This window comes from Podarcis vaucheri (assembly GCF_965113315.1).
Source record: "Podarcis vaucheri genome assembly, chromosome: 5".
NCBI lineage: Eukaryota > Metazoa > Chordata > Lepidosauria > Squamata > Lacertidae > Podarcis > Podarcis vaucheri.
Window position 1 is genome coordinate 103,038,593 of NC_138763.1, and position 25,468 is coordinate 103,064,060.

A 25,468-nucleotide genomic window follows, 5' to 3' on the forward strand; every position below is an offset into this window, starting at 1 on the left:
ACCTCAGGCAGATTTATTGTTCAGTACTGCTAATCTCACAAGATAACCTCCCACCACAATGTAGTGTTTTCCACAGTTGTGAATACCACAATCGGATCCACTAGGAGGTTCCATGGGTCAAAGTGATGATAATAAGCAAATATATCTAAGTTTAGTTTGCAAAGGCATGAACTCTAGTTCTCACTGGGACTACTACCTTAGTTCATCTTTTCTCATTTTTGTGTGTCACACAGTTGGGCTGGGAGAATCCCAGCCTGATTTAGTGACATCCGTGTACTCCCCAGCAGCAAGCATCCCTTAAGCCCCGCCATGCGTCAAGATCACTCTTCTCTCACCTCCACTATCATCATCCCTAAAGAACTCTTCGCTGTCATTGGCAGAATGGGATTTCTTCATTTCAGCAATTCGATTCCGCGGCACTTTCCTTTTGAGGGATGGGGAGAAGAAAGAAGGGCGGTTGTTGCGTTCCGGAGTTGGAGGTGTGCTGAATGAAGTGAGCTGAAAGAAGAAAATCAGAAATAAATTGGGAAGCAAGGTTATGAGAGAATACTGACTGCTCTATGCTTTGATTGACATTGTATTTTATTTTGAACCTCATTCAATGGTTATCTGCTCTGAATTGCAGTCTGGTGGATATAAAAACTGCTTCCTGAACACTGTTTTGAAAATGCATTCTTCTGGCTACTGAACAAACACACATGAACAAACCACCATTTATGTACAGTGACCATTTAGGGACAGCTGACCTTTTAATGCAAAATATCCAGTATTTTAATACAGTGATTGCCAACTGGCATTATAGAAGACATACCTGGACTTCAAAGGCAATTTTACTTAGATCCTCTAACTTTAACAGAGAAGGAGATATTTAAAGGTTTTCTGACAGTTTCACTTTAGAGTCAAACTGGTTTCCAAAGCTGCAAGATGAATTCTTTCTACTGTTTTGGTTTTTATTTGACGCAGACATCCTGCCCAACAGAGGTAGATTTGAACAGCAAAGATACACTTCTGGCTCCTCAACAAATGGAGTTCTCCAGAGTCCAAGATTGGAGAACTTAACTCACTCTCTCATGTAGAGGTGAACCTGGGTTTGAATCTTCCTCTGTCCCATAGGGAGACGTGTCACCAGTTGAAACGCGACTCACGGCCATTTCCGCATGTCCTTTTCCTTGTGGCCCTTTCATTCGCACAAATTCCATATTATTGTATTTGTAAAAGCCAAAGGACATCCTTTGTGCCATTTTCGCTGCAACGCTTACCTAGAATGAACAGTAAAAATGTAAGACTGGTTATGGGAATCCCAGACCAGGGAAGGTTGATGCCTGCCTTGCTGTCATTCAGGTGCCAGGTTGGGGCATTTTGTTATCTCAGGGGTTAAGAATAATTTAGATCTGTGGAAAAGCCAGATTCGTTTCTGTGGAACTGGCACTTCTAAAACTGTCCCTTAATGTCCATTCCGTGCTTTTAAGAACTTCACCTTTTAGTGTGGCAGCTCCTCTTCTCTGGAACTTCCTGCCTATTAATATCTGGCAAGGACAATCATACCCTTATTGACACCTGCTAAAGAGAGTTCTGTTTACCTAGACAAGTATTTTTATTATCTACATTTGCTTAAAAATTTTTTGATCTATATTTTGATCATTTTATTGTGTCTGCTGTTTCTGAAGTCTGCCTTTACTGTTGTTTTATGTTTGTGAAGCCCTTTCCACTAGTTTAGGCCAGTATACCTACTGCAGCCTTCTATGGGCAGAGATGCCCTTTTCAGTCTTATCCATGCTCTGGCCATGTTCAGTTTCAATAACTGTAACTGAATGTGGGCGAACCCTTGAAAACATTTGGAAACTTCAGCTGGCTCAGAATGCAGCAACCAGGTTGTGGACCAGGACTTGCATATCTGATAATATTTTGTCTGCACTAGAAAATCTTAACTGCCTTCCACTTACGTCTTGAATATAATTTGAAGTGCTGATTTTAGCTACCAAACTCTTAAAAAAGAAAAAGAAAAAGTGGCAGCACTGTATCTAAAGGACTTCCTTCTTTCATACAAAGCTGTTTGTTTATTAAAGGTCGTCTTTGGTGATCTTGCTCCAGGAGCTTCCACCTTCAGATATTAGGTGGGTGACAACTGGTGTGAGGTCTTTATCTGTGGCAGCCTATGGAATTCTCCAGGCAGTCTATTTTGTTTATACACAACCATTTAGGCACATGGCTAAAAACAGAGGATAATCTAGAAAGTTCTTGAAATGCACAGAACATTTTTGCATGAAGCTGGTACAACAGTCTGCATTTGGACTGAGAGTTTTCTACACCCAAACACCTTTCACATTTCCAAGAGAACTCAAGTGGATTTTGCTTCTCCTAGTAACAGTTTATGGCTCCTTAAGAAATTCTGGCTTTACCTTCAAAGAGTCAGAGGCTTAGGAGTAAACTGGGACTGAACCCTCCCTGCTCCCTGACCACATAAGCACCTTTCTCCCAGTGAGTTGTAGCAGTGCAGCACAACAAGGTAAAGTGAGGAAGGGACCAGGGTAAACTTATCCCCCATGTTGTTGTAGAAAACAGGCAGCCCACTTCCCAATAGCCACTTTAGGCATAAATGAGGCAAATGCAGCAATACCTAGTGCAGTCACCTGTGAGGTATGAACCTAGCTAGGCAGGGGACCATCACCAAAAGGGCTCTCACCCCATTGTCTTTTTTTAATGCTTTTTTGAATTCAAAAAAAGCACACATTCAGAAAAAGAAAAATACATATTCCCACATGCTTAGTTTCTTTCCTTATACACAATTTCTATAACGGCTTCCCATCACTCCATCGTGGATCCTAAATGCTTTAATCATGTGTCACACTTTTCATTATCAGTCCAAATCAATCTCCATTATTTTATTTTCCTATAGTTTTCCATATTTCTGCAGGGCTCTCACCCTATTGTCATAGACCTTCTTGAGGGCTTCGTAGCGGATCGATCCCTGGAAGATGACTCCTTGGAAGGTGTTGCTTTTGTCACTGGCCACCAGCTCCACACAGACCATCTCACCTTCTCCTACAGTCATATCGCTGAACACCTAAATGAACATCCGAAAAACTTGCACTTAGAAGAAGGAGGAAAAAACAGTAGCTCTAGATAACTAAAACTTCATTTGCTGCCGCCTATTTTACATAGATTGCAAAATACAAGCGTCCTTTTCAAGGCACACGATGCAGGACTTCGTTTCAGAAAATCAAATTCCAAATGATTGGCCTGGAAGCACTAAAACTTGTAGCAGTTAAAATGTATCCTTTTTTTTTTTTTTTTGAGCAAGAAGGGCAGTAGCGGGAAGAGCATTAAACATGAAATTGCCCAAAATGCTCAAAAAGCATAACTTAATACAATATAATGTTGGGGGGGGGGGGAATTGAGGGTTGTGTGACTGAACAGAAAGGGAACCAATTTTCATTTATCTCCCCTTCCCCACTGAAACACACCTCAGTTCTTCCTAAAAGGGGCATGGGGTGGGGGCAATTGTCAGAAAGTGCTTCCCTCCAAATTCTGCTGACATAAGGTCTACTGTCCACTGAGGAACACAACACAATCATGGTGAGGCTGGAGTCTCTCTCTGGACCCCTGGGAGGGACAGGGAGAGAGAGAGAGACCACACACCAGGTCTCCCGTCACCACCTTGTCATCAGCTGAGCCAAAAGGTGGTATATGGGGGGCCTTCTTATTTCCCCCAAAGACCCTCAAGTCCAGGGGAAATTTAAGAACTGACTTGAATCTCTCCCTTTCATTTCTAATGGGAGAGAAATAGCGAAGAAGAAGAAGAAGAAGAAGAAGAAGAAGAAGAAGAAGAAGAAGAGGAGGAGGAGGAGGAGGAGGAGGAGGAGGAGGAGGAGGAGGAGGAGGAAGGGCAGAAGAGTACAAAGGTGCTTCTGCTCTGCCAGCAAGAGCAGGTCAGGGGGCTGGATATGGTGGATTAACAACCTCCAGTTTTGCCCAGGGCCAACCTTCAGAGTGTCTAAGGAAAAGGACAATCTCTAAGCCTTTGGCAATATTTGATAAAGGTAAAGGGACCCTGACTGTTAAGTCCAGTCGTGGACGACTCTGGGGTTGCGGTGCTCATCTCGCTTTATTGGCCGAGGGAGCCTTCATACAGTTTCCAGATCATGTGGCCAGCATGACTAAGCCACTTCGGGCGAACCAGAGCAGTGCACGGAAATGCCATTTACCTTCCCTATTTATCTACTTGCCCTTTGACGTGCTTTTGAACTGCTAGGTGGGCAGGAGCTGGGACTGAACAACGGGAGCTCACCTCGTCGCAAGGATTTGAACCGCCAACCTTCTGCTCGGCAAGCCCTAGGCTCTGTGGTTTATTTGATAAGATACTGCAAAATTTTGACATGCATTTTATTTAGCCAGGTTAAACAGTTACTGAGTTTTTCCAAGTCCTTCCTTTGGGCTTTGAACTTGCTTTACAGTATTTTGCATATGTCTGTCTGCAAGTGATTAACACATGTAGGTAAGGTTCCTCTATGTTTACAGGTCCTCTGTACCAACAGAGAAGCCAAGAGCCAGCCTAGGCTCAGAGGGGAGACCGTCAGGAGCCCCACATAATCTGCTCCAAGCTTTCTAAGGAAAAGGAATACAAGTAGAGGAAACAAACTCAGATGTGTCCAGATGTTCCCATGCAGTGCAATTACGTTAAGTAAACACAGCACTGTTGGCTGGAGCTACCACAACTATTTGAAATTAAAGACAAGCACAAGAAATGGCATCTGTTCTTGTGAGTGACCTACCTCTTCAAAGTTGTCAATCATAAAAAATATGTTTGGATAGCTGATCTTCGATTCCTCCCCTTTGCTATCCATAGGGTGCTTACTTGGAGATGCAAAGACTTGCTGGAAGAAACCATTTGGAAGATGTTATTAGCTTGCTGCATGGATATTGGCATGTACATGAAGGGAAAGGGGCTGAGATCAAGGCTGTCCCTTCAAGTTTCTCACGATGAGCTGCACTTCTCACCTGGGATTTCTTTTTATGAATGTGGATATCCCCTCCATCTGAACGAGTACACACCGCACAAGTAACTATGTAATCCAGCTGAAACAACACCAAGGCATTGGAAAAGAAGCATTAATGGTTGTACACAACCAAAGCAGAATGACAGCCTTAACAGCTTTTTCAATAAGCTTTGCTCCCCAGCGTCAGCAACTAGAGGAGAAAATGTGACCTTCCAGTTTCCACTTCCTCTCTGATTCATAAATACTCTGGTCTGCTTTTTAAAGGCAAGTTCCTTCCCCAGTCAATTTCTAGCTGCTCTGCAGATACCCTCCTCCCAGGACACACACAGCCTAGTTCAAAAACAGCACTTTTATCGAACGAGGATCATGCTGTCTCCTCTTGTTCTGAGCTACCTGTTTCCTCTTTCCTCTACTCCTCCTTTGCCAGACCTTTCTGCTCACCTTGACCCTTCCTAAGATCAGAGCAGGTCAGCCAGGGGCAGGAGTGCCAGCTTGGCCCCCAATCATGGGTGCCCGAGGTCGTGGGTGCAATGCAGCGTGCAATTCAGTGGCACTGAAATTTGTGGGCGCTCAGTCCCTTCATGGAGAATTTTGTGGGTGCTCAGGCCCCAGGGAGTTGGCACCTCTGGCCAGTGGCAGCCAGAGACACTTCTACCTGCAGAGGTTTCACCATCACAGCTTTAATATCCCTACTCTGTGACAATAAATATAGCAGGACAGAGAACAAAGGCCAACAGAAAGAGGAGGACTTCTCCAAGGGCAAAACCAGTCTGAAAGGGAAACAGAAAGCTACATCCGCACATCTGAAACCTGGGGGGGGGGGCAGAGGGATTTTATTTGTTTTAAGTGCAGACACCATCTTCAAAATTTTGTACAGTGGCACCTTGGGTTCCGGAGCTCCGTTCTTAACCTGAAACTGTTCTTAACTCGAAGCACCACTTTAGCTAATGGGGCCTCCTGCTGCCGCTACGCCACCGGAGTTCTCATCCTGAAACAAAGTTCTTAACCTGAGGTACTATTGCTGGGTTAGCGGAGTCTGTAACCTGAAGTGTATGTAACCTGAGGTACCACTGTAGTTGAGAAGTTACCTGCTTTTCGATGATGCGTTTGAATTCTGTCACACTCTCAATATACAGAAGGGTAAGATAGCTTATTTTACTTATGTCGTTTTTCATGTCTTCTTTTTAATTGTCTATTGTAGCAGTACACCAGAATCAAAACAGCCTCAATAGCAAGGAGGTGAACCATTAACTTTTAGCTCCCCCATATGAAAATTGACCACCAGAGATGGGTTCTTGCTTTTTTAGTTGACTGATCTAACAATTAAATATTGTTGGGCTAAAAAAAGGGAACACAGCACATGACAAACATTCTAGAATGACCCAACATTTATTTTATGGAATTTGAATCCAGTCTTTCCTTAAAGAGTGCTCAAGTCAGCTAAAACCACAGATTAAAACTAAATGTAAATCAACAATATAACAGCTTTAAAAACTGAATCATTTCTTTCTCTCTTTTTTAAAAAAGTCAAGATTCCAAATTTTGAGCAAGAAAACTCCCAGGGTGTACATGATGTCTAGCATCTTCAATGAGTAATAAAACTGCAGAGAAGTCTAGACTGCCAATTAAGTGGAAACAAAGATCTGTCTCTGTACTCCAACATACTGTGCAACAGCTAAGGCAGGAGCTGCTAAGCTGACACAATAGGAGACAATTGTCTTCTAGATCAGAAATGACAGGCGCCAGCTCAACCTAGAACTGTGTATATTCCAACATAGTAATCTCACCAGCAATTGTTCTCATCTATAGCTGATATAATTCAGAATGGTTGTCCACTGGTGCACAGCGAATGTATGATTACAGTAAATTGCACTGACATATATTTTGCATTAGAGGGACGCGGGTGGCGCTGTGGGCTAAAGCCTCAGCGCCTAGGGCTTGCCGATCGAAAGGTCGGCGGTTCGAATCCCCGCGGCGGGGTGCGCTCCCGCTGTTCGGTCCCAGCGCCTGCCAACCTAGCAGTTCGAAAGCACCCCCGGGGGCAAGTAGATAAATAGGTACCGCTTATCAGCGGGAAGGTAAACGGCGTTCCGTGTGCGGCTCTGGCTCGCCAGAGCAGCGTTGTCACGCTGGCCACGTGACCCGGAAGTGTCTCTGGACAGCGCTGGCCCCCGGCCAATAAATGTGAGATGGGCGCACAAACCCCAGAGTCTGTCAAGACTGGCCCGTTCGGGCAGGGGTACCTTTACCTTTACCTTTATATTTTGCATTGATATGCATTAAAAACAGAATCTGTGTGGTTTGAGGTCAGGGTCTTCCAGAAATAAAAATATTAAATCAAGGTTTAAAAGCAACAATGGCTTAGCATTATGTAGGAACACAACCAGGGTGGAAGAGACGACCAAGGTGGCCCAATTAACCATGGTTAAACAAGAATGTTAAGATTCGGAAAATCCAGTCTTCAATAGTCGTGCTTAGGTTTGTGTGGCCTCCTTATCTCCAGACACCAAGCTACAAAGACACAACCGAAGAACAAATGGAAAACAAAACAAACTATGGGGGCAAAAGTCATGGCTCATCAGTGAGACAACTCATGGTTTGCTGAACAAACCTTGTTTTAAGAGCAATGATGGCTTAGCTTTACATAGGAACATATCCAGAGTGACTAGGGCTGATCACATGGACCTTTCCCACAGTTTGGACAATCCCAGGATGAAGACTCCCATGTGATCACACCTGCCAATGCCATTGCAGTCATTTATACACTTTATTACGGCTATGGAATGAACCCACAAGTAAGTAGTTTCCATCTTCCTAGCATATGTATTATTTAGAACCAGGGTAGAGAACCTGTGACTGCCCAGATGTTGCTGGACCCCTACCAAACCTGAAAATCAATCATAAAGGCTGAGAATGATGAGGGATGAAGTCCAACACTGGAAAAGCCAGAAGTTCACCACCCCTGATTTAAGAGAATACCTGAACACTTTCTTTTTGGTGGTTTGGATAGTTACTAGACACTTACAACACTAAGAAAAAATAGACAAGGCATTAGCAAAAGCTACATACAGAAGGGCACACACAGAATGGAGTAAAGCTGGACCTCTGAGGTTTATGTGATGGGTGTGGGTTAGTGATTGTGGATATGAGAAGAGCAGAGCCCAGACACATGAACTGGCTCGGCAGAGGAATGATTATGTCACAAAATCCAAGAGACTGGTTCTTGTGCCTCTACCTGCCATGCTACTGAATAATGGAAGGTAAGTGGCACAGTCAGCTTCTGGATCCTCTCCCTTTACCCTTAAATATTTGAGAAGCACTGAAGTTGGGCTCCCCACCCCCTCCCCTGAGAAAATCAAGTTGTCACCTCTGAATGCAAATTCTGGGACAGAGCTGATTTTCTTTCCAAACTTAAGGAACATTCCTGTATTGCAGGGGCCTGGACAAGATGACCTTCAGGGTACTGTTCTTTCCAACCCTACTATTCAATATTTCTATTATCACCCCAAGAAGGCACTTTAAGAAGTTCTCTCTTTTCCCTTCTTGGGCCTGCAGGACAGCTTCCATTACATTATCCTATTTGCACTAAGGAGAAGGACGATGCTTCTTCAAAATAATCCCCAAAATACTGGTCTTGCCTTGCAGCCAGCTAGGAAACAAAGCTGCATCTGGAAATGGTAGGCACCATTGGCCTTTGACTGAGTCCTTAGATGCCTTCTTCCAGCTTGGCGCAACAAGCAACACAGGTCACCATCAATTCACAAGCGACACATAAGCCCCAGAACTCCATGAAGAGCTCATATATGGATGACCACCTTGGATGCAGCCTTATACCATTTAGCTCAATATTGTCAACACTGACTGGCAGCGGCTCTCCAGTGTCTCAGGCTGGAGACATTCCCACCCCTATCTGGAGATGCCAGGAAGTGAGCCTTTTGCATGCAAAGGAAATGCTCTACAGCCTTTGCCCTTGACCAGGCAGCCCGGCTGTCAAAACGCAGGCAATTTTGGACAGATGAAAATCCTATATCCGTATGAAGCAAAGGGCACAGGGCCAATGAAACTGCCTTCCCATCACAACCACACACAGACAATAAAGGGAAGGGGCTTCCTATATTAATAAATCAACGCCTGGAGAAACAGAAAGGTTAGGCTACCTTTTGCAGGATAAGGTTCAAGCAGACACTTTCCTCCCAGTCGATATCTGGATCTCCCAGGCCGGGCAGCTTTTTAGAATCCCTGCGGTACACTTCCACTTCAACCTGCTGAGGGGGAAAAACCCAAAAGGTGTCTTTAAGTAACGGGGAAACTCATATTTGAGTGGCTACAAATTTATTAAAAGCAAAGGTAGCCCCTGCCCACAGACTCACAGTCAAGAAACATAAGCAAAGGAGAAGGGCAGGGAGATTATTCAAAGCAGTGGTCATTCAAGGTTGTAACTTCCAAAAATTGGGTTTGAACCTCAGATTATCACAAGTCTTTTGCAATTTTTTTCTGAGACTGAGAGGAACAGTGATAAGAAGCAGTGGTGCCACCACTACTCTAATTCAAAGTAACCATTATGAACTCCAAATATTTCTCCCTTTGGACTTTAACTCAACCTGCTCCCAAACTCTCTCCTCCCCCCTTTTAAAATTTAATATGAGAGGTGTTATAGCTCAAGGCTGCCTAGAAGTTCCACTCATTTCACAGCTTATCCACAGTAAACCCAAAGAATTGCAATAAATAAGCTGTTTTTGCAATTCCAGAATGCAGCACCAGATATTTCTCAACAGGAGGCTATGGAGGTTATTGAACAGACTGGGAGGAGTTGGGCTCCTGTATCAATTGTATGTGCAATAGTTGAGTTAGCACTTAAAAAGAAATTTTTTTCAATTTCAGGAAGAATTGCACGTATAGCCAAAAGTAAGATTCTTTTCTGGTTGCTGTTGCCACTTCCTTCTTTCCCAATCGTCCCAGGACACAGATCGAAATCTCGCCCAACTCTTGCATGAAAATCAGGGTGGCATCCAGCTGAGAATAAAAATTGTCTTTAATGTCTTCATCGGCATCCAGTGTTGGTGCATAAGCGCTTAGAATAGTAGCCTGTTGGTTTTGGGTGAGTTTTATTCAAAGGTTTGAAAGTCGCTCATTAATGCCAGTAGGGACTTCTGACAAGAGCTTCACAAGATCATTTTTGATAGTAAAGCCTACTTCATGTATTCAATGTTCTTGTTCATGTAGACCTTTCCAAAAGAATCTGTAGCCTCCTTTTTCTTCCTTCAGTTGTCCCTCTTCTGCTCTTCGAGTTTCTTGAAGCGCTGCAATATTAATGTTAAAATGTCACTTGTGATGATGGCAGTTGTGTGTTTGGAACGCTCCTCGTCTGTGTTATCCAACAAAGTCCGTATATTCCATGTTCCAAATTTCAATTGTCTTTTGTGATCGCTGAGTGATGACCCCACTGGGCACAGTTATCCAGTCAGGGGACTATGTTTCGGGCACCTTTTCTAGCCCTTGCCCCTATTCAGCGTGAGCAGAGTGGATCCTAAATAGGACTGCTCAGTCATGGATACAGTTGCCGAGCTACTCAACTGCCTCATTCCTTGAGTCAGAACGACTGAATCTGTATCCACCGCCCATGGGCCGGTTCATGACTAGGGGCTTCCAGATTTCACACTGGGAGGAGGACAACAGGAGAAGACAGGATAATGCTTCCGAGAAGGCTGCTGGATGAGTGGACCATAGAAGGACCACATGAGGAGGACAGACAGTGCGTGACTTTCAAGGAGACACAAGGTTTCCACACCAGAGAGGTCAGGCACAAAGCAGCCCTTAGTGAAGCCAAGATCCAGAGAGAGCCCAAGGCAGTGTGTGCTGAGAGTCAGTTCAGAGGCAAAGACTGAAGGAAGAGGAAAGGGAGAGGAGACAGGGAGGCAGCTAGGTCAGAGGGACTAGCCACATGAATGTTGGAATTTCACCTCACTGCAGAGAATGGGCACTGTTGCTGAAGAAGGTGACTAGCCAGACATCAGGAGGGTGACAGAGAACAGCAACATGGGGATGCAAAGGACAGCAGAGGTTAAAAAAGCAGCAGGATAGGGATGTGGGGGGTGAGGAGCAGGGGAGGAGGAGGAGGAGGCAGCATTGGTGGGCTGTGTCAAAGGGAGGAAGGCCCTGTTTCAGCAAGGAAAAGTAATTGAAAGGATCAAGGGAACAGACTATGGAGGATGACCACTTTCTCCATAAGGGCACAGCAGCCGTTGGGGGATGCTCAAGGATTTGTCCAGTCCACAATTTCAAGTGAAGTGACTTAGAATCATAGAATCATAGAGTTGGAAGAGACCACAAGGGCCATCGAGTCCAACCCCCTGCCAAGCACAACCCAGACTAATCTTCTTTGGTTTTTGCACTTCTCAAAGTTTGACAAAAACACAGTTCCCAGTTCAGAGAAATAATTAAAAAACAAAAGCAAAATGCATACAAAAAGGCAGTGTGGTTTTATTCATATAGCACTGATAATTATTTTATTATATTTTACATAAACACAACTCAGGGTTGTGTCTGATTAAGTAGTTTATAAAATTATTCTAAATCAATAACATTATTTTATGGACAACTTATGTGAAAATAAGAATGTTTGCACAGTTTGTTTTTTGCAGGCGCAGCGTGGAGTATGAGAAGGGGAAGAGGAGCTGGGCAGAGAGATGGGCAGAAAAAGGCACCACTTGCCAAGGGAAAGAAATATGCTTCCCATGTTAACAATACATCTTTGTTTGGGGTCGAATGCAACATCCCAGCCGTGTCCACACCGTAAGCACACGCAGAGCTCTTTCTGCTCATCTTATTGTGGAGCCTGACACCAGGCCACAGTCAGGAAAAGAGGGGCTTCCAAGAACACAGAAGGTGACCATCCTTGGTCTACATATCTAGGGGCTCTCACCACACAGGTTCAGGGCACCGACTGTTCCCCTGTGTTGAAGACCCAAGATCAGCCATGGTAGGAGAAGCAAAGAGAGCCAAAGGAGATTCTCCTTCCTCCCCACTGTCTTATCACCTCCAAACACTGTGATTTCTCATTTTCTCCAACTTAGACCACAAATTGATGGCATATCAAGCTGCCACTTTCTCCTCTCTCATTGAAAACAAAATTGCCACAGCTACCTATGCCACAATGAGCCAACACAAGCATGCACAGATCCACATTTCTGCCATGACAGGAAGCAATCATTCTGCAGGAAATGGAAATTTTTGCCTCCTCCTCCTCCTCCTCCTCCTCCTCCTCCTCCTCCTCCTCACACAACCACCTCTGCACTGGTGAGAAGATTTACTCTATACAGTGCTTCCAGCTTTCAGGTCGCATTTTATGTCAAATCAATATACATTATCATATAAACATCTGGTTGCACTTTGCCTTAAACGAGACTCATAAAAAGGAAGAGACATTTCATCAACCTGTAATCTATCACTAAATCAAGCTTTTAACCTATCAGAAGGAAAGAATACGCTACTAGAAGTGGTGTTAGTGATACCTAAGTAAAGGAGGGAATGACTCATGTATATTTTCCCGCTTCTCTTCCGCTCCAGCCTTCCCCATTTCCTGCTTCGCTCGATAGCTCTTCACTCCATCTCTCCCACTCCCTGGCTTGCCTTATTTCCCCCAGCACATTGATGCTGCCACAGCAGCTGCCACCTACTCAATTCTTCACCTGGGCAGATGAGTTGGAGATACTGACAGATGCCTAGAAGAGCCATTTTATTTCCTCTCCTGCAGTTCTAAGAGAAACAGAGTAGTCCAGATTTAGGATAACAAATATCCTAGAAAGAGAGGAATGTATAGCCCTGTGCAATAGTTCTTCAAACATTTTTTTCTACCTTCTGTTGCTTAGAGGTGCATGCTGAGGAATTCCTGTGCACCTCACACAGCGTCTAGGTAAAGGTAAAGGGTCCCCTGACCATTAGGTCCAGTCGTGACCGACTTTGGGATTGTGGTGCTCATCTCACTTTATTGGCCGAGGGAGCTGGCGTACAGCTTCCGGGTCATGTGGCAAGCAGGACTAAGCCGCTTCTGGCGAACCAGAGCAGCGCACGGAAAGGCCGTTTACCTTCCCGCCAGAGCACTACCTATTTATCTACTTGCACTTTGACGTGCTTTTGAACTGCTAGGTTGGCAGGAGCAGGGACCGTTGCGGGGATTCGAACCACCGACCTTCTGATCGGCAAGTCCTAGGCTCTGTGGTTTAACCCACAGCGCCACCCGCGTCCCTCACACAGGGTCTAGTGCCACAGAAATCGAGCATGTGCCCTGACCCAACCAGGATTCTCTGGTAGCTGCATATGGCAGGGGAAAGGTGCCAGGACTGGGCAAGCTCTTTGTCAGAGAAAAAGCTTCTCATAAATGCTTCTCATGAATGCAGCCCACCTCAAGAAGCTTCTGAGGAACTCCAAGAGCTCCCCAGAACACATTTTGAAATCCACTGTGGTATAGCCTTGACTCTGAGCAAATTCTCAGGTACCAGGAAGTTTCAAATATAGTTGTACCTTGGAAGTCGAACGTAATCAGTTCCAGAAGTCCGTTCAACTTCCAAAACATTTGGAAACCAAATAGCAGCTAGCAAGCTCCTGCAGCCAATCAGAAGCCGCGAAAGCCCCGTCAGACATTTGGCTTCCAAAAACAGTTCGCAAACCAGAACAGTCACTTCCAGGTTTGTGGCATCCGGGAGCCAAAACATTCAAGAACTAAGCTGTTCGAAAACCAAGGTACGAGTATTCACAAGTACATAAATATACACAGAAACAATTCCTGTCTCACAGAGACAGTTCTTCATGTTGCGTCAATGTGTTTTGATACAGCATATGTGTGATTTGCTGCTCTCTTACAAATGGAACGGTGTTCTCTATGAGAATAAACGTGAGCAAAGCCCTGAAGTCTCTATTGCAGCCCTTAAGTCTAGGGCTGGGAAATACGAAGCCCAGGGATGGACTGTGGTCCTCCCAGTCTCTCTAGTTAGCCCTTGAGACTCTCCCAAGACCTGGCCCCTCTCGCCTTGCTCTGGTTTTGCCTGGCTGGAATGTATCCCTGAACTGCAAGAATGGCTCTTGTTTGCCTGGAGGGAGAAGAGAGAGAGAGAGTAGAAACATTGGACTATTCACAGTTGAATGTGCCCTGTTGCATCTGTTGCCCATAGCCTGACCCACTTCTGCCCCTGCCCATCACTGCCATCCATCCCCCAGAAGATTGCCTGTGAGGGAACGCAAGTCTCTGGCTGAGAAATGTTTGCTACCCATGAGCTATATCATACAATCACTTTTGAAAAACAACAACAACATCAGGTTACAATCTTTACATTTCATAATGTCCAACCTAGAAACAAAATGCATTTGTCTTCTGACTTCCAAGTGGATTTTTTTATCATCACAAAATAGCTCCAAATCAGGTCGATTTAAGGGTACTTGTGGCCAGCTTCACAAACTTTATATTCAGGGAAATGTGGTGAGTGGTTGTTAAGTGGGTATGTTTCATTTCCTCTAGAATTTTATAACATGAGCTAATACCTAATATGATCGCAAGCACCGACTGTCATACAAATGGCCTCCGGGTTCTAAGTCCTATAACGTGGCAAAGCACCCCAGAACACATAATTGTAGTATTCTTTCCCATTTCATTGCCTAAGATCATGATGGCCAAATGTTTCATGTAAAAATATCTTTAATTTTTATAAGCCAGCACATCCCAAGAGTCTATCCAAGCTTTACGGCATCTCTCGACACACAGCATTGCTCAGAATGCAGGCAGTGCCAAAACACAAATTGCACTTAACCTGGAGGAAAATGTGCCTCTTGGGTGTGAGATTCCATTACCCAACTTACCTTCTTCCCATCTGTATTGTCTCCACCAACGTATGACAGTTTCCTTCGGACATAGAAGAGCATGTCATCTTGCCGGGGGGCCCATTTCTCCATAAAGTAAGTGGAAAACATCCAAGTCCAGAATACAATGCGGTCATCTTTGAAACAACCTTTTAGAAAAGAGATCCATATTGGTTGGTTGGTTTGATTTATTCCTTGTCTGCCCTTCACCCTCAGGTCGCAGGGCAGGTTACAACATTAAGACACAAGACAGTAGGCCCACAACTTACATGCATTTAACTTGTGTGCCGTCAGCTTTACATATGTGGTAAATAAAAAATAAAAAGAAGTGGAAAGGAGGTGGGTTTCCAGGAAAAATGACTTTGGCAATCCCAACCACCACTGAAGCCAATGGGCTTTGACTAGAAACAATTAGGGCTTTAGGCACGATCTCTGGAATGCAACCACAGCATAAGTTGCAGCATTACTGTATTAAAAACCAACAGCTTACAATCACAATCAAGATGACAATTAAGAACCACCGAACCCACATTGCAGCGGTTTTTAAAACACCAAATGGCTGAACTTGTAATGCTAGCCATTTTTTTCCATTCGTTTCCTAGCAGGATCCTACCCGGTTAAGTCCCACCTTTTATTATGTGGCAGCCACGCAAACCTCATATATAACACAACTTCCTTTGAGAGTGGAGGTTTGAAACAAATGTCTCCCTTGCCAACCGGCCCCAGGTGAGCTGCAGCTCCAGTTGGCTCTCCCCAACCCCAGGGAGTGAGAGGAGGAGAGAAAACTGGCCAAGAGGACAAAGCATTGAACTGGACTTTGCGCTGGGCCTTTGGAGGAGGGAATCTCAGCGGCAAAAAGGAAGAGCAATGACATTTAGGAACCCATTTCTACAGCGGTGTCCCTGCTTGCCCCAGCAATAATTTAGATTCATGATCAACCATTATTAGTCGTTGTCATTAATACAAGGCAATCATTTTCAGCTTATAGACAACTTGAGCAAGGCATCTTCCTTGCTTTGCTGCCATAAGCATGCTGGTTTCAGAGGAGTGGAAGTGGAAAGGAGAAGCAAAGCTGCTTCCTCACTCTGAGATGACTGGAGGTGTTTCCCCCAGGACAGGGTGTTTTCAGACTGTTGGCTTATTGAGGTCCCATTGTGTTTGCAACAGTGACCATCACTCAGCTCCAGCACTACCAGAAGGAAGACTTCATCCTGAAAAAATGTACAGTATTTCTGTTTGCTCAGATATCGTAAGGGGTAGAGAACAGAAAAGTCAAGCATCATTAGAAAGGCACCTTGTGCAGATCATGTGAAGCGCAGCTTTTATCACTATTTACTACAGGTTATTGCTGAGACTTGTCAGCTGGTGACGGAGGCTTGCAGCTCACTGCCAAGAGAGTCTTGGCAAGACCCCACATAGAAAGCAAATCATTTAATTACCACTCCTGCATTAGCCTGCATGAAATATGCTACTATCTTGAAAAGGTCCCCTCTTAATTACCCTACAGGGACCCAAAACGGCATGGGGGAGAGGAAGGGAAGCTGCGCACCCAGTCCCTGCTGCCAACCGAAGCACTTCGAGCAGAAATAAAAACAAGATCGTTTGTCGGGTGAATGAGGACAATCTCGTGAGCAAAAACAACTCACTGATTTTGAAAGAGCAGGAGCGGAGTCACTTTGCCTCTACTCCTGGGCAAAGGCACAGCCATAAAACTCAAGTGACAAAGCTCTTCCTTCAGGCTGAATATCTGAAAGCTCTTTCCTAGCGGGGGGAGGGGGTGAAAACCTACATACCAGTTCTCTGTATGCAGGGTCTTTTCTTTCAGGGAGGACCACTTTAATTAAGCAATCTTTAATTATCCAAAAATTTAAAAGATTCACCATTTATAATGCAATTTTATATAGTGCTGCTTCTGAGTGCTCAAAGTTCTTCCTGTACATCTTTTAAAGAATCTTTTCCACACCCCCGGAATGTTAAGTCACCATTATCCCTAATAATAATAATAATAATAATAATAATAATAATAATAATAATAATTTCTATTTATACCCTGCCCTCCCTGGCCAGAGCCAGGCTCAGGGTGGCTAACACCAATAAAATCACAGTAAAAACATAATAGGGGTGGGTGGGAACCAATTTAAAATACAGGTTAAAATGCAATTTAAAATGCAGCCTCATTTTAAAAGTAGCCCATAGATCAAGACCCTAAGGGGAGGGAAACAGAAGGGTCTGACTGAGTCCAAACCAAAGGCCAGGTGGAACAGCTCTGTCTTGCAGGCCCTGCCGAAAGCTGTCAAGTCCCGCAGAGCCCTGGTCTCTTGGGACAGAGCGTTCCACCAGTACTGAAAAGGCCCTGGCCCTAGTTGAGACCAGTCTAACCACCTTGCGACCTGGGACCTCCAAAATGTTGTCATTTGTGGACCTTAAGTTCCTCCGTGGGGCATACCAGGAGAGGCAGTCCCATAGGTATGTGGGTTCTAGGCCGCATAGGGCTTTAAAGGTCAAAACCAGCACCTTAAACCTGACCCTGGACTCCACCGGGAGCCAGTGAGGTAAAGCACTGGATGAATGTGATCCGGCAGCAAGGACCCACAGATGGCGAGCCAAGTCAGATGACATCACATATTTAAGGCAGAAGAGGTGAGATCTGAAATGGGAACTTCTTAACTGATAGCCACTATGCTGTACTAACTCAATAAAGAGAAGCTGCCAAGAGAGGCTAACTATAAAATATAAACACACAGCAGCTTGTCATAAAATAAAACCTGCCTCCCTCAAAAAACTATCTCATGGTGCTTCAGTTGGCTGAATAAGAACCTGACCTTTTTCAAATTTCTTATATAAGTAGATCATGGCACTGCAGCTCACTATAGTTGCATCTGTGGGGTGGGGTGGGGGACACCTGAGCACAGAGCAGGGACATCCAGGTTCAAATCTCCACTCAGCCACAAGGGTCTCTGGGTGACCTTGACCAGACCCTTGAGGAACACTTGAGGGAGTTGGGCATGTCTAGCCTGGAAAAGAGGAGACTGAGGTGACATATGAGAGCCTTCTTCAAATATCTCAAGGGCTGTCACATGGAAGATGGAGCAGGCTTGTTTTCTCCTGCTCTGAACCAACTGATTCAAGCTACAATAAAGGAGGTTCCAACTAAACATGAGGAAGAATGTTCTGACGGTAAGAGCTGCTCAACAGTGGAATGGATTCCCTTGGGAGGCTGTGGACTCTCTTTCCATTGAGGTTTTTAAGCAGAGGTTGGATGGCCATCTGCCATGGATGCTTCAGTTGAGATACTTGCATTGCAGGGGTTGAACAAGATGACCCTCACAGTCCCCTCCAACTCTACAATTCTATGATTCTATATCAACTTCACATCTTTACTGAGACTGCTTGAAATCAATTTTCTGGATTTAAAATTGCAGGACACCTGAAATGGACAGATGAGCTGATAAAAAATTCTGCTGCGATGAATACAGCCAACCTACACATGCTCTGAACTGGCCTATTATGTCCCTAAGGCTAATGAGAATGTACAAAATAATTGCTTGCCATGGTTCATGGAGAATCACAGCAATGCCCTGAAGTGGTTAAACTGAGAGTTCAACTGAGATGCTAAAGCCCAGGTAATAATTGCTACGGATTCTTTCCATGCCTGCACCTGCCCACTTTTAACATATTTCCTTCCTCCTTTAAACTGGAGAAACAATCTGTATAAATAAAGCATCTATTCTGAAGCATCTCTCCCTGATACATTTTTATTAGGACTGAATAAAATGGCTTTGTTCAGCTGATCTAGACTTAATAAGTGGTATTCATCTAAGTTTTACTCAGATGACCTACTGAAATTGAGGGACCTAACATACCCGTATTTTTCGCTCTATAACACGCACCCGACCATAACACGCACATAGTTTTTAGAGGAGGAAAACAAGAAAAAAAATATTCTAAACGAAACAGTGGATATATGATTTTTGTGGTTCATGCTGTGGCCACTGACATGTGATCTGACAGTGAGTTTGGGGTAGCCCAATGCAAAAATCCTGAGGATCCATGTGGATCCGTGCTTTGTAACCACATTTTAAGTGGGGAGGGAAGGAAAAGCACTCAAGGGACAAGGAACACGCGTGGGGTGGGTGGAGAAGGATGCCGTTAATAATGCTGAAGAGGGGTATAAGAGGAGAAGGCTCCTCTCCTCTCCCGCTTTGCTCCTTTAAAGAAGCAGGCTCTCTGTCCCTCTCTCCTCCCCACTCAGCGGCTCTTCTCCCGCTTTGCTGTTTCAAAGCAAGCCACGGAGGAGGGAAGGAAGGGGAACCATGGATCCTCTGCTCACGACTGCAGCAGATCCCCTCCGCCACCCATAGACATTCCCTCCATAACACGCACAGACATTTCCCCTTACTTTCTAGAAGGAAAAAAGTGAGTGTTATGGTGCAAAAAATACGGTAAGTCATGCTCATTAATTTCTGTGTAAAACTTAGTTGAAAAAATCCAGTAGGTTGCAGGTTTTTAAAAAAGTGTTCAGGTGCTGAGATTTCTGTACTGCAGGGGGTTAGACTAGGTGACCATCAAGGTCCCTTTCAACTCAAGAATTCTAGAATTCTTCTGGTAACCTAAATATAAGTATGTTTTGCAATCTATTCTCCATTTCTGTAATATTTTTAAAGGTTTGTGGTGCTAATGTCAGGACTCAAGTCTGCAGCAAATCCTCAACATGGTACCTGAGAAAAATCAAGGACGAATTCAGTCTGTGTAGCATAAAACCGATTATAGTCAACAGCAGAAACTAAAGCCACACCATCAGCGATAGGTCAGAATGCATCAGCCAACACGTCCCCAACTTCTGTAGGTGTCCAGATTTGGCTTGTTTGCTGGGCAAAGGAATAAGGGACTCTGCTGTTGCTGTTGCTCAGACTGCCTTCATTTTGCTGTGCCTCTGTCTTGCCTCGCCCCCAAGCGTGCCACATAGCTTTTCCATCAACTGATTTATAAGCCTTTTATTTTACCTTCTCCTTCATTAATTCCAAACCCAACTGCTCGCTTGTTCTGAGATGGCTCATTGCCATCATACTGCAATATTACTATTAATATCACAAGCAGTGTATCCTTCCCACAGTAGAGAAAGCGCACACAGGTTAGAAAAGGCACCCTTCATTAAGCGTAGCAAATTTACAACAAAAACAAATTACAAGGCAGCAGCCTTTGGGCCAACCGGTACTTCTGTTTTACTTACTCATGATCAATCTTGTAGCACATATAACCCATTTCTGGTCATCTTCTTCTTGAGCCCTTGCAAACAGCAGAATCATTTTGTGCATGATATTGAACTCATGAGACTCTGTTACTGTAATATGAAATACATTTATCTGTGTCCTTGGGAGAGCTGTTGCTAGTCCAGGTAGACAACACTTAACTAGATGGATAACACACTACAGTATAAGGCAGCTTCCTTCCTTTCCTCCTGACATCCTTCTCCCAAGCAGAGAGAGTGAAGTTTAAGAGCTGCCCTGCAGATACAAAGGTTCATGCATTCCAAGCTGTTTCCAACAGCACCACCCAGAAGCTTCTGGGAAGATCAGAAACAAGGCATGGAAACAGCCACCTCTCCTGCCTTGCGTCCCTTGCATTTGATATGCTGACTCTACGGGCTCTATTCTCAATGGGGGAGTATCTACTTTGCACGCAGAAGGTCCCAGGTTCAATTCCTGGCATCTCCAGGTAGGACTCTAAGAAATTCTTGCCTGAAACCCCAGAGAGCAACTTCTGAGCCACATGGATCAGGGGTCTCATTCAGTGCAAGGCAGCTTTCTGTTCCTCTGAACATGCAGTTAATCATAGCTAACAGACCTTAAGACATATCTTCTGAGCATATTCCTTGCCCACTTGGAAAGCCATCTGAACTAGTGATGTGTCTTAGCAGTAAATAATCTAACTACGCATTCGATGAAAATGTATTTTTTCTGCATCTATTACTAATCACTTTGAGTACAGTGGTACCTCGGGTTACATACGCTTCAGGTTACAGACTCCGCTAACCCAGAAATAGTACCTCGGGTTAAGAACTTTGCTTCAGGTTGAGAACAGAAATCGTGCTTCGGTGGCACAGCAGCAGCAGGAGGCCCCATTAGCTAAAGTGGTACCTCAGGTTAAGAACAGTTTCAGGTTAAGAACAGACCTCCAGAACGAAGTACTTAACCCGAGGTACCACTGTACTGGGTGATCCCAAAGTTCTACTATTATGAGGGGAAAATATATTGCCCCACAACACTGATTGCTCTGCTGGTCTCCCCTGCCCCCCCCCCCCAAAAAACCCTCTAAATGCTACTAGATAGTATTGTACTGGAAGCACAAGTGATTCTGACAAAGGATGCAAAGGATAATAAGGCTGTAAGCCACACAGAGTTCAATACAGTTTACTTTCTTGTGATGGCACTTTGGGGAGCAAGACTGCATCCCTGGATCACCTCAGTTCATATTTCTGGTTTTGCAGAGTCTTCATGACATCAGAATTTGCGTCACATACATTTATTTCTACATTCAGACACACCATTCCCTGAAGCACACCAACTGCCCCAAACTGAGGAGGATGAGTCAAAGACATGGGCACGTGCAGTGGATCCCATCACTAACTCCCCCCAATTAAGCCTGTAGTGAACCTGGCTCTGCTGCCCATCACAGCCTGCAGTATTTTCCCGTGTATAATACGCCTCCATGTATAAGACGACCCCTATGTTTTTTAACCCAAAATTAAGAAATCAAGTTGTTTAGCTTTTTGGGGGGTGGGGGAGGTCACTTCCGCCATTTGCTCACCTGCCTGCCTGCCACTGCCGATCGCTTGCCACAGCCACTGCCAATTGCACACCTCACCACAGCCGCCAATCGTCTGCCCACTCGCCACCACCAACAGCCCACTCACCTACTTGCCACAGCCACAGCCAATCGCCAGCAGGCCTTGCTGCAGCCACCAATCACCCGCCCAACCACCGCTGCCAATCTCCTGCTTGCTGCTGCCATTAATCGCACGTTCCCCCATCTGCATTCACCATCCGCGTAGAAGACGACACACAATTTTTGCCTAATTTTTTTTTAGCAAAAAGCACTGTCGTCTACCATCATTTAGAGAAATTGTAGCTTACTCCAACTGTGGCTGGTTCAGACAAATGAGGATCAAATCATGATTTCGGATGAAAAACTCTCCTGAGACTCACCGCTGATAGTTCTAATAATGATGAAACTGTGACTTAGTATTGTGACTTAGTCTCAGCCAGTGTCAGATAAACTTTTCTATGACTGAGAGTTTGGCAAATTCTGTGGAGTGTTTTAGAGACAGAAGGTACATGAAGGAGCAAGCCACCTACTCACAACTGTCTTCTGTGTATAGAAACAGATATTTATTTCCATATAATCACCTCTAGATAAACACTGCTGTTATTGTATTCTGTGCTAATGAGTGGCTTGGCTGAGGTACTGTGCAATGTTATCAATGTCTGTGTACTGTATGAGACTTCTGCCTAGAGATCTGAAGGCATGGCTTCTGACAATTCTTCTTATCCAGGTGCATTTATCAGTTCAGGGTGACGGAATATGATGAAAAGGTTGTGGATTTAACTTCCACGTGCTACATGGCTCATGTTCATAATGTCACAATACATCAGAAAAGAAAAGTGCATCCTAGTAAATGCAGCCACCATACGGATAAAGGAGTTTGCTACAAGCACTGACTTATCCATCCTTACTTTGTACAAATTCTTACAATGTGAGGTTGTTCCCTGTTTGTGAAATGCTGTCCCCAAGGAGGCTTGACTGGCGCCTTCATTATACACCTTTAGGCGCCAGGTAAAAGCCTCCTTCTTTCACCAGGCCTTTGGCTAAGCAACATCCAATGTCCTTTTAAAATGTGGGGTTTGGGGGGCGTCGTATTGGATTGTAGTTGTTTTTGTTTTTATTATGTATTTTGTGTTTTTATATTGTGATTTTATGTTGTAACCACCCTGAGACCTGTGGGTATAGGGCGGTACACAAATTTAATAAACAAAATAAATAAATAAAAATTAAAAGGTTTATTATCCAGTTATTTCCTCTCCACATGTATTATCTTGTTGTAATCTTTACAACAACCCCACAGTTCAGTATTGGTTATCCCTACATTATTTGTGTGTCTCTGCATGTACTGGAGATAAATCTAGAGGAGAAATTAATTTTGCTTCAGGTTTTAATGTGAACCCACCCAAATTACATTTCCTGAACCCATCTGTGACCGAAGCATAGCTGTCCTTTGGAATTTGCACTTCTCTGTATTTTGTAATGCCAATAAAAGTGTGTACAAAGATGTGTATATAAGTGCAGTTACTGTGCAAAAACCCATTACAGTGGTACCTCGGGTTACAGACGCTTCAGGTTACAGACTCTGCTAACTCAGAAATTGTACCTCGGGTTAAGAACTTTGCTTCAGGATGAGAACAGAAATTGCACAGCAGTGGCGCGGCAGCAGCAGTAGGCCCCATTAGATAAAGTGGTGCTTCAGGTTAAGAACAGTTTCAGGTTAAGAACAGACTTCCAGAACGAATTAAGTATGTAACCAGAGGTACCACTGTATACTAGAGACAGTGGCTTGTAAAAATACTGTACTGTATTAGCCAATTGTGTTTCTAAAATGTGTCTTTTAGGAGAAATGTGCATACACTTTATGCAGAAATGAGAGTGAAGGGCACTCAACACTGTAAAAATGAGAAATTGGGAAAAACCAAAGGCAACACATTCTTCCCTCTCTAGCTGAGCCGAGGCTCTCAAAAGACTTCCTGGAGAGTTCAGGGCAGAGGCGAGATTTGAACTCCACTCATTCTTGATTTGTAACACTGTCTTTAAACTACAACACTGCTTCAGCTCTCTCTCATATACCATGAAAGAATCTCCCCTTCCCAGCCAGGGTCTCAGGCAGCTTTAAGACAAATATTACACTAAACATCAATCACTATGAACAAGAAACAGAAGCACAGTAAGAGGGGAAACTGTGCTTTTCTGCTTGTACACAATGGAAATTGCCAAGCTGATTTTCAATAAAGGAAAAAGATTACCAACATTCTATTCCATTATTCCAATACAATTTAAAGTGTTTCCAGTCTCTTCCGAAGTTATTAACTCTCCACAGAGTGTTACGTTAAAGAATTCTGATAACTTGTAAAGTAATGAGCATCGAACCCCAAACAACCTTTTGAAAAATCTCTTTGGTTTCCTGGCACCGGCAACAGAAGTCAGTGTGGGAAGTTATTTTGGGCATTGCTACAAACTGCTCTTTATTCTACTCACCGTTACCTACAGAATTGACTGGATGTTACATGCATGTTGGAGGATGACCAGTAAAGGTTCTCCAGAGAAATGCGAAGGGAAGGAAATGTGTTGGCTCTCTAGAATACGGCTTTGTTAACAGCACAATACTTACGTAACACATTTCAAACATTTGGAATGTTTTGCTTATGTTGTCTCAATAGCTGATCAGAACAAGAGTTTGTAAATGTGTTGGTCGTGGTGTCTTATGTGCAACAGCTTTTGCGTTCAATTCCATTAATTTATTCTCTCTACACTCACATTGTGCTATTCACGTATCGATCTTATACAAACACAATGTCCAAACAGCTGACCCAGTACAATCTGTGCTGGCCAAACTCCTTTCCATCTGTAGCATGCAGACCCACAGGGCCCTGTGTCTTGGATACTAACAGCTGGAAAGGCCCATAAACCTTCTATAACGTCTTGGTGTTTGAGCCAGTGGATTATGAATGGCTTGCATCAACTGAAGACAGAGTTGTTGTGGCCAGTGGTGGCAGAGGCTTTGAAGTTTGCAGCCTGTGTGTACTTTATTAATACTCTTCTACTTAACTAATACCTAATTAGTAGTTTCTTACCCATGTCAAGCATCCTGAGCCAGTGTATATAAAACAAGTTTAATACAGCCATAGAGCTTCTGTGGCCAGTTTCTATGTTTTCCTCGGAAGGTGGTGGACTCTCCTCCCTTGAAAGAATGTTTCAGAGAGAGAAGCTTTATTTATGCAGATTGTCCAGTATAAAGGAGGCAGGAGATGTGTTAAAAATGGGCAGATGCAGGCACGGAAGAACTCAGCAGCAATTTTTACTTGGGCTCTAGTATCTCTGTTGAACTCCCAGTTTAACCTCTTCAGGGCATTGCTGTGATACTCCATGAACCATGGCAAGCAATTATTTGTACATTCACATTAGCTTCAAGGATGTAATAGACCAGTTAAGTGAACTGAAGCATAAGAGAGCAGACCAACAGATATGTAGGTTAGGCAAGGCAGTTAAGCGCCACTCATCTCATATAAAACCCTCCAAAATTTCACACTTGAAAACAGAGATACTCTTGTGTAATTGTGGTATTCATTTTCTCACACCAATCTGAACACACATATTCCCCTGAACATTTACAAATTGTGGAATTCTCCTCCCTGCCTGCTCTACGCTATGAACATTCATTGTACAGGATCTGCAAGACTATGCACATGGGCACTATGTACCAAGCCCTTCATGATGTTGGCATCTGTCTGCCTCATGAGACAATAGAGTGTGCCTCTACGGGTACATTAGCAACATCCATGGTGCACAAGCCTGGG

The 25,468-nt window shown here is 44.1% G+C and overlaps 1 protein-coding gene across 3 annotated transcripts in view; it reads right to left on the bottom strand.

The window, feature by feature from the left end:
* KIAA0930 overlaps nt 1–25,468 on the bottom strand; it is a 53,576-nt gene that overhangs the window by 3,406 nt on the left and 24,702 nt on the right. Inside the window, exons 1-8 of one of the 3 annotated variants that reach the window (XM_082223241.1) lie at nt 24,746–24,764; nt 14,847–14,995; nt 9,155–9,262; nt 4,999–5,076; nt 4,773–4,874; nt 2,924–3,064; nt 1,065–1,259; nt 336–498 (exon numbers count right to left, since the gene is read on the bottom strand). In XM_082223241.1, the coding sequence (XP_082079367.1) occupies nt 336–498; nt 1,065–1,259; nt 2,924–3,064; nt 4,773–4,874; nt 4,999–5,076; nt 9,155–9,262; nt 14,847–14,995; nt 24,746–24,758 (949 nt within the window). In that variant the 5' untranslated portion in view covers nt 24,759–24,764. Of the gene's footprint in view, nt 1–335; nt 499–1,064; nt 1,260–2,923; nt 3,065–4,772; nt 4,875–4,998; nt 5,077–9,154; nt 9,263–14,846; nt 14,996–24,745; nt 24,765–25,468 lie in introns of those variants that run through there. The other 2 variants (XM_082223240.1, XM_082223242.1) reach the window with 2 other exon arrangements.